The following is a 9,487-nucleotide window of genomic DNA, read 5'->3' as shown; positions in this document are numbered from 1 at the left end:
CCAGAGCATGCATGCCTTAACTGGGACACTTGCCGGGTCCTTCATGGTTTGGCTTCAGGCACCTGCGCACTTTGGGTCTACCCCATTGCTGAGTGAACTGGGCCAGCAGGGCCGAGGACCCTGCAGCCAGAGGAGCGTTCCCCCCAGGGCCTGGAGGCAGGGGCTTCAGCTTAAGCAATATGTTGAATATTTATCACCAAATAAGGAAGGATGCAGCTCCTGGCAACCTCCCGTGTCTCTGTCTCTGTCTCTGTCTCATTTTGGTCTCTGGGTCTGCACTCCAGGAGCAGCTGGGGTCTCTTCTGCTTGATTAGCTAGTCAATTGAATAACTAGATCAGTTAATCTAGTATCCATCTATTTTGCTGCTGAATTGTGTATAGGGGGGGGGTGCTGGGGAATAAACACAGAGGAACTCTACCTCTGAGCTACACCCCAGCCCTATTGTAATTCTTATTTGGAAACAGGGTCTCACTAAGTTGCTGAAGGCCTTGTTGAGCTGCTGAAGCTGGCCACACATCTGAGATGGTCCTGTCTCAGGCTCCCAAGTACTGGGATGGCAGATATTTGCCGGCACGCCTGGTTCTGCTGGATGTAGAGCCTCAGGCCAGGCTGAGCTCGCTGGGGAGCAGACCATGGGCACATGACAGTACTTCATTTGCACAAAAGCCAAGGGTGATCAGAGGCCACCCTGGATCAGCGCTGTCCCCCCAACTTCTGACACAGTATATGGGCTTTCCTGGGGTCCCAGAGAGAACTTGCTGCTGGCCCAAGCCTGGGCTGGAACACAGGACAAGGTAGAGTCCTTCTGTCCCCAGCCCAGGGGCCACCAACTAAATCCTCCTTCTTGTGGGACTCAGATGCTGCACGGCTAGGGTGGGGGCAGCCTCCTGCCCTCTCCTCGGCCTCTTGCTGGGGCTCCCCAGGGGGCAGGGCTGGCCCTTCAACCTCAGAGGCCTTGTGGTGGCCCCAAGGCTGGTGGGAGCTGCTCAGGGGCTCCCTGGCACCCACTCAGAGGGACGCAGCCTCCCCCACAGCCTCCTCCCCATGAACACACCACAGCGTGGGGAGAGCACCTTTATTGTCAGATATAATAACAACGTCACCGGCCTCTAGTTGTCCTCTGTGAAGACAGAGTGGCCCGGAGCGGGCTGTGGGACTGGGCCACAGGCTCACATAAGCACCAAGAGCACTGAGGATGGCCGCTCTGGCCGGGTGGGGAGATTTGCCCCCCAGGGTGGGGTGCCAGCACCTTCAATTCTCTGAGTTCCTGCTGTCACTGAGTCCCAGGTCCTGGTCCAGCAAGAGAGAGAAACACCAGGACCGGGCAGTGGGGGCGGTGGGGTTGGGGGCCATGTCACAGGAGGCCTGGGACCAAGAGGGCTGGGGTCTGCGCTGCTCAGCTGCCAGGACCCGGCCTGTGCTGTGGAGCCTGCCAGCAACCCGGCCCTCAGGGGCAGAGTGTCGCTCTCCACAGGCCTGGGACTGGGCAGCTTCCCTCTCCAGCTTGCCAAGGGGACATGGCCTCGCTGTGTCCTGCAGAAGCGGCAGACCCTGGTAATTTCCCAGGGAGAATGGGAGGGGCAGGGTCTATAGGGCCCTCCAGGATAGACAGTCCCATTAAATGTGCTCTCCTTCTGGCTCATGGGTGGGTGGGTTCAGCAAAGCCAGAAGGCAGCAGTGGGTGCCTGGCACTCCCACCCCGCTGCCCTTCTCACATGGCCCCCAAGTCTGTGTGACCGTCAGCCATTAATTTAGGGTCTCCCTGGCTTCTGAGAGCAGCTGCAGGCCAGGCACCTGCCCAGCCTGTGGAGGAGACCGGAGCCCTGGGAAGGAGACTGAGGAAGGAGGCCCAGGACCTGGAGTCTCCAAGTGGCCCGCCCAGCCTCCCCACAGCCTTGCTGCCTTGGGACCCTTCCCACCCTCTCCCTCCTGACTGGGCTTCCCCATAAAGAGGAGAAGATATTGGCAGGGTCTAGAGGACACAGCTTCAGCCGCTGCGACGCCTGGGTTCCAATCCCGCGCTGGCTGCCTGTGATCCAGAGCCTTGGCAGGTTATCACCCGCTCTGCGCCTCAGTCCCCGAGTCAGGTGGGGATAATAAGCCTCCCTTCGAAGGCTTAGATGAGACAACATCAGGAAAGCTGGCGGGGCAGGCCCAGGCACGGCAGGGACCCGGTAATGATGAGTACTATGATTATTCCCACACCCACCACCCAGCCCACCCAGACCCCGTCTCCAGCCGGGAGTGGGGGGTGGCGAGACAGGGACAAGGGACCGGCTCTGCCTGGGCGCCCTGACCCTGGAGGCGCCATCTGTCGCCAAGGCCCCAGGCCCCAGTGTCACAATGGTTCCTGCGAGAAGCCCAGGCCATGTGGTGTGTTCAGGAGCCAGCAGCAGCACGGCCTCGTCCTGGGGCGGGGCTTGTCCTGGGGAGCCGGGCTCTCACTTTCTGCTGCCGGCTTGGTCAGCACTCTTCTGCACAGGGTCAGCACCCAGCAGGGCAGCCAGGGTGCCATCGGGTGGGGGGCCACCCCGCTTCATCTTGAGGCTGGCTCTCAGGGCGTCCTGGCTGGAGGCCCCCTCAGGGGAGGCTAAGGGATCTGAAAGGACGGAAGGAGGGTGGGCTCCAGGCAGCCTGTCGGAACTTGGAGCACCTCTGCTCCTCCGGCTGCGGGCAGGAGCTCTTGTCCAGTAGGGGCAGGACAGGCACTCCCCACTCATGCATTCATCCATCCACCTATTTATTCCCGCATGCATTCACTTTCCCATTCATTCATCCCTGACAATAGTCACCCATTCAGTATTCCTCCTATTCATTAATTCATTCATGCACTCATTCATTCCCCATCATCCATTCCCTCATTCATTCATTCATTCATTCATGTACCCACACATTAATTCACCCATTTATTCTGTGTGTGTGTGCGTGTGTGTGTGTGTGTGTGTGTGTGTGTGTGTGCGTGAGCATGTGGTACTGGGGATGGAACCCCTGGGCATTCTACCTCTAGCTACATCCTCCGGCCTGTTTTATTTTTGATGTTGAAAGTCTTGCTAAGTTGCTGAAGGCCTCCCCAAGTTGCTGAGGCTGGCCTCCAGAGCATTGGGATGGCAGACACATGTCACTCTGCCAGCCCCATTCATTCTTTAACAGATGCCGAGGGGCCTGGGCTCCAGGCCCTGCAGAGGCCTGAGGCCGGGCGGGCAAGCCGGTTCCAGTGCGGCTGCGGCTGTCCCTACTCACCATGGACCCCGATCATGTGTTCCAGGATGAGGACTCGCTCCGCCAGGATCTTCAGCGCCTCTCGCAGCTGCTGCACGCCCTCCCCCTGGCAGGGAGAAGGGCTGGGGTGAGGTCAGGGCCCTGGGGAACCTCCCCTCCCGCCTCTTTCCACCTGTCCCCATCGTCCCTACAAAGAGCCATCATAGTCCTGGTGGTCATCTACTCTGTGCCCACTGCGGTTCACAAATGAAAAACCCAAGCACAGAGGGAGCAGTTAGCATCCCTATGGTCGCACCGCCTGGGTGTGGCCGGTGTGACCTGCCAGCCTCAAGCCTGGGCATTTTCCTCCCACTGCAGCTGTCTGGCTGCCTCCTCTGCATGCCTTATTTCCAGAAAATACTGCGACAAGGCCAGACACAAGGCCTGACAAGGCCCTGCGGGTGGGAGGAGCTTTGCTCATTTCCTGTCTGGACTTCCCACCTGAGGGCGCAGCAAAGTTAACACCACAGAGCAGGCCTGGCCCAAAAAGGACAAGGGCCAGCAGAATGCCCCAAGCGCCCGACCTGCTCTAAGCACGGGCCAGCGATCGAAACGCAGCCAGTGTGCTGACATCGCGAGGAGACAGGTGTCAAAGCCTCTTTGGAAAGCAATGTGGTGATGAAGAGACAAGGCCACTGTCCCCGACCAGCCCGGCCCGGGTGTCAGGAGCATTCAGATTAATCCAGCTTGAAGGGAAACAACAGGAAGCCCAAACGCAGCAGCTGGGTTAGGGGTGCGGGGTCTCCCCACCATGAAGCCAGAGGCGGTGGGGCCCAGCTGTGTGGTGTCTGGGGCGGGGTGTCCATGTCCCCAGGTTGGGGAAGGAGCTCTGAGCAGAGAGTGGGGGATTCCAGGCCCCCGCTGTTAGGGACCCGGCCAGGCCTGGTGGCCTGAGCCCCGAGGGTCCGCATGAGGCAGGGCAGGGTGTGTCACGGTAGCCTTTCAGGGGCCCTATGTGGCCTGAGACTGGCTCCTTGGCACCCACAACCCAAGTTCTGGTTCCCATCTGTTCTAACTTCTCTGGTCCCATGAAGCCTCCAGGAAGGTCCTCTGGTCCCAGCCTCTCCCCTGAAGCCCTCAGCTGCAGACCTCCAAAGCCCACTGTGCTAGACTCCCAACAAACCTTCCCCTGCCACACCCAAAGGAGGCTCCCTGGGGCGCTGCCACTCTCTGCTTTCAAGGCCGCCCCTGTTGGCCCCACCTGCCTCCCTGCTTCCCACAGGCCTTAGCTCACTGTCCCTTCCCCACTATGGGCCTGGCTCCTCCTCCCCCTCTCCCCTCACAGTCGTCCCCGACAGCGAGCCCTCTGTCCTGGCCTCCGTTTGCTTTAAGTCCCTAGGTTTCCTCTCCTCATCCTGCCCCCATTTGTCCTCTCCCACATCCACCAGTGACATGAACTCTGTTGCATGTGCTTTTTCTTTGGGGGAGGGGAGGGGGTACTAGGGATTGAACCCAGGAACCTTCTACCTCTTTTTTTGTTTTTTATTTTGAAACAGGATCTCGCTAAGTTGCTGAGGGTTTCATTAAGTTGTAGAGGCTGTCCTCGAACCTGCGATCCTTCTGTCTCAGCTTCCCAGGCACTGGGAACACGGGTGCGTCCAGCTCAGCCACCGGCGCCTGGACCCCAAGGGCAAGTCTGTGTGCCAGCCGTGTTCCTAGGGAAGCTGTGTCCCATCCCGGAATCCAGGGCCTGAAGCCTCTTTTAAGGGAGAATGTCTGTTCTATAGCTTCCTGGATCCTCAAACCCTTTTGGAAGGGTCCTGCTTCTTACCTCCTGGGCCCCGTCACCCCAACAGTGGCACCCCATCATGTCCACAATCTTTGCACTGTCCTCCAGTCACTATTATACCCAGCTGTAGAAACCACTGGCTGGAAACAGCTTGAAGGCAGGGACCCCATTCACCAGGGGGCCCTGCACTAGCTAGAGGTCAAGTAAGATGTGAACACAATGTGGGGTGCCCACCCTCCCCTTGCAGCACTGCGACCGGGGCAGCAGGCCGGCGTGGTGACGGGTAGTTACCTCCGCAGTGGCAGCTCTCTCATCTTCTGCCTTCATACCAGGCTGGCCCTGGGAAGCAAGTCACCGTCAACGCCCGGGTGAGGCGGGGACCTCCCCACACTCTCAGGCAGGAGCTGGGCAAGCAGGGCCTGGGGACAGGTGCTGGGCTGGGGACACCTGCTCTGGGGCGAGAGGGGCAGGCGAGGCCTCGGCCCTTGTACAGCCTGGCACAGGCAGGTGTGTAGGGTCTTCTGCCTCTGGGGCCGGGGGGAGCCATGCTTGGAGCCCGCAAGCCATGGATTCCAGGCTCTTCCAGGCATCAAGGAAGTTGTGGGCCTCTCAGGACTCTGTTCTCTTCTCTAAAGTGGGCCAGTAAATGCTGGTTTCGCACAGTAACACCTCTGTGGCCAGTGACTACCGTGTGACTCTGAGCAAGTTGTTCTACCCCTCTGTTCTTCCATTTTCTCACCTCTAAAATTTGAGTAATAATAGTACCGATCTCATAGTTGTTTGAAGGATTAGGTGGGTTCATATTCATCTTTAGCTTAGATTAGGGCCTGGCTCCTAGAAGTACCATCAAAGTGGTCACTGCTCAAAAGCACCGAAGGAAGCCTGCCAGTGGAGCCCGGCACGCCCGAGTTTAAATCCTGGCTGTGCTGTCGCACAGCTGTGTGACTCTGGGCAACTTCCTTAACTTTGCTGAGCCTTAGCTGCCACTTCTGGCCGAGGAGGATAATAAAGTGCGCTCTCACTGGGTGGCTGTGACGCTTAAATACACCAGGGACCAAGACCACCGTCGCTGTGTCTGCACACAGTAGGTGCTCAGCTCAGCAAAGACCCATCGCTCCCAGCCCTGCCCTCTGCCTCTGAAGTACGGCCTGGGCAGGAAGGAAGTGGCTGCTTTCTGGATAGCGGAGTCGAGACTCATAAATCCTTGTTCCCCAGAAGGGCCACCAGAGGCCAGGCCAGCTGTCCAAGCCTGGGACATGTAGGGCTCGGGGGAGACTTTCAGGTCACATCGTGTTAACCTGTGGCCTCAGGCCTCACAGCACATTAACACAGGACCCCAGGCCCTACAGCAATTATATAAAGCCCCAGGCCACAGAGCTCGTGAAGTCAGGGTTCCAGGCCTCCAGCAGAGGCCCCAGGCCCCCCACCTGACTACACTTGGTTTGCCCTGCTCCCTCCCCCAGTCCCCTTCCTGGCTGGGGGAGACTGCAGGCTGAGCCCAGGCAAGAGCACCCAGGACAGAGCCCACCCCCAGCACCCGGAGCCTGCGCTGGAGTCGCTGCCCTGGGGGAGCCCCCGTGCCCAGGTCCACCGCGCAGCACACTTACAGACGGCCCTACCACGCCCTGCTCGCCAGCCAGACCCTGCAGAGAATCAAACAAGACTGTGAGGCCCCCTGCCCTGGTGGGCTGATATCCATCCCCACCTGCTCTGGTCCTCAGGCCTGAACATGGGAGACTGGGTAGGGAAATGAAGGCCAGCCTCGAGGGTCCCCCCAGTCCTAGGCTCCTCCACAGTCGTTGGCTCAGCCGGGCCTTCCATCTCCTTACCTGTATGTGGGCGGAGGGACACAGCTCCCCAAAATCTAGAATCAGCGCCTACTGTCTCTTGGGTCCTACTGGACAGACGGGCTGCTCCTTCCAGAGTGACTCATGATGGGAAAAGGCCTGGCTCCTGCCCTAGGGAGACAGTGGTCCCCCCACCCCAACCCTCAAGCCACACCAGAGACGTCCAAGTCCTTACCTGGGATCCAGGTGACCCCGGGGGCCCTGGGGGGCCATGTGGTCCTGGGGGACCTGCAGGAAGGGTCACGATGGTCACCTGGGGCCAGAGAAGCCCACTGCCCCCATAAGTTCTGAAGCAGGACATTCCCACCTTCCCTGCCCTGCGACTGTGCCCTGGGTCTGTGTCCAGGGGCAGCGGCTGAAGCTTTGTGCATAGGAGGGGAAGGTGAACGCTCTCCGGGCCTCCTTGTCCTCAGGGTACAGAGCTGCACCGCCAACCCCAGTCTACACCTCCATCCCTCTCCTACACCTCCACCCCCAGCTCCTCCTCCCTGGGCCCCAGACACCAGGAGATGAAGTGGGGAGCTGGACTCCCTCCACACCTGGCCAGACCTGCCTCACGTTGGTCCCATCCCAGACCCCAGGACGTGAGCCTGCCCAGATGGTCCCTCCTGCCGGGGTTGCTGGGACAGACTGCTGAGCATGCGCCCTCCCCACGGCCACCCAGAGTGAGCTTTGAGAAATGCTCACCCAGCTGGGTCCTCTCAGCTCCCACAGTCCTTGGGCAGACCCATCTCCACCCTCACCCCCAGGGGCCTCCTGGAAAATCCCTCTGCGTAGTGTCCTTCCAGAGCTGTCCCTTCCTCTAGGAGCTTCCCCACCTCTCCATTGGTTGCTCTCTTTTTTGGGGGGAATCTTAGAGTGTCACCTCCTCCGGGAAGCCTTCCTAGTACCTTTCCCCAGAGTCTTGGCACACCTGACGTGGGCCAGCTGCCACCCGTAGCCACTGTAGGTTATGTGTCTTCTCCTCCACGGGTGGGGGGAGGGCAGGTGGCCAGCCAGCCCCCACCCCACACTCCTCCCCAGCCGGGGTTCCTACCCATTCAGCTGGGAGCTCTGCCTTCCCCTGGGCTCTCTTTTCTGCTGTTCATTGTACCCTGCCAGCTCCCAACACCCCCAACCCGTGCTGAGCCTATGCCACACCCTGGGCCTGGGTCTCAAGGACCCTGGTGCGCTTCCCACTCCGCCGCCTGCAGGGGCAGCCTGGGTGGCCTCCCTCGGGCATCCATCCTGTTCTAGCAGAATCACATGGCCACCGGGCAGTTAGGGCAGACCCAGACCCTCCCGAGGCGGATCCGGCCGGTGCTACTGCCCTGTCAATCCACCTACCCGGGGGGCCAGGAGGACCACGGGGGCCTGGGATACCGGCCAGCACGGTGTCCAGGACGGCGGGGGCCAGCTGGGAGTCACCATCTGTGGAGGAGCGTGTAGAGGTTGGGCAGGGCAGAGCCGGCTATGCCTGGGTGAACCAAGGCAGGTGGTGCCCATGGCCCTGGCCCTACAGCAGTCATGACAGCAGATACTCAGCTCTCTTTGCTCAGCGCACAGGGGGGCCCAGGCCGTCAAAGGGCAGGGGACACCATCGAGCTTCACATTAAATGCCGATTTCTTCGGGAACATTCTAGGCCCTTGGGCCTCTGAGCCTGCCTGCTCACGTCCACCACACCCCAGGCTGACATTCTTCCAGGCTTGGCCCCACACATGTGCCCACTTAAGTCTCCTCCAGGATGCCCTCCCTGACCACTCTGGGGCCACCCTGGTGGGGTGGGGTGGGTCTGACTGGCCGCCCTCCTCCTGTGGCCCCCAGGGCACCGGGGCCTCGAACTGCCTGGGACGGGAAGACTGCCTGGGCTCCGTCTTGTGCACACAGGCGCCTGTGGCGGGTAGGCCTTCTGCAGGGCGCAGTCCTCAGGCATCTCTGCTGAGCATCCATGCTCTTCCCACGCACACCCCGGTCCTTCAAGAAGGCCGGCTCCCGTAGGGACCCCAAGGGCCCTGGGCCGGGAGGGAGTGCACAACGCCAGGCCCAGGCCAGGACAGGCGGGGCGGTTGGCTGGCTCCCGGAGCTCCAGGGTGCAGGCCACTGACCCCTGAGGCCACCATATGCTCACAAGCATCATCTGTTTTCCTTGCCCAAGGGCAGTGGGCACTGAGTTAACCCTCGCCGGCTGCTGGACCCTGCTGAGCACAGCCGGAGCCCCATCCCGCCTGGGAACGAGCTCTCCTCCTGCTGCAGACACCTGCCCAGGGCTCCGTGTCTCAATCTCCAGAGCAGCTGCATCAGGGAATATGACCATCCTGCTCTCCAGATGGGGAAACTGAGGCTGGTAGCAGGCGGTGGGTGGGATTCAGGTACAGGTCAGATGAGGGCTGTGCTGCCTGGGAGATAGGAGCCTGAGTGGGAAGGTGGCTCAGGTTTCTAGGACAGTTGACAGGAGGTCCCCATAGCCCCCATGGCGCCCAGGTGCCACTGGCCCCTCCTCTCCTCCCGAGTTAAAAGCCATCCCATCTCCTTTCTCTGACACGCCTTCCTCAGTTCTAGCACTCAGCCAAAATGGGCGCTCCTCTCAGCACCCACCAGCTCCCTCTGCTTGGAGGGCCACTGCCGTGCTGTCCCCCGGACCCACAGGCCTCATCCCCACGTTCTCCGGGCCC

The 9,487-nt window shown here is 60.7% G+C and overlaps 1 protein-coding gene across 2 annotated transcripts in view; it reads right to left on the bottom strand.

Moving 5' to 3' along the window:
• Positions 1-2,442: 2,442 nt before the first annotated feature.
• COL26A1 (collagen type XXVI alpha 1 chain) overlaps positions 2,443-9,487 on the bottom strand; it is a gene marked incomplete at both ends in the record, with an annotated part of 160,418 nt that continues 153,373 nt past the window's right edge. For both annotated transcript variants that reach the window (XM_080702996.1, XM_080702997.1), the window contains 6 exons: positions 2,443-2,600; positions 3,242-3,326; positions 5,280-5,327; positions 6,596-6,631; positions 7,011-7,063; positions 8,162-8,245. In XM_080702996.1, the coding sequence (XP_080559122.1) occupies positions 2,443-2,600; positions 3,242-3,326; positions 5,280-5,327; positions 6,596-6,631; positions 7,011-7,063; positions 8,162-8,245 (464 nt within the window). The remainder of the gene's footprint in view (positions 2,601-3,241; positions 3,327-5,279; positions 5,328-6,595; positions 6,632-7,010; positions 7,064-8,161; positions 8,246-9,487) is intronic.

This window comes from Muscardinus avellanarius (assembly GCF_963383645.1).
Source record: "Muscardinus avellanarius genome assembly, chromosome: 10".
NCBI classification, from domain to species: Eukaryota; Metazoa; Chordata; class Mammalia; order Rodentia; family Gliridae; genus Muscardinus; species Muscardinus avellanarius.
Note: the sequence above shows the minus strand (reverse complement) of the source record. Positions and strands in the feature narration are given on the sequence as shown.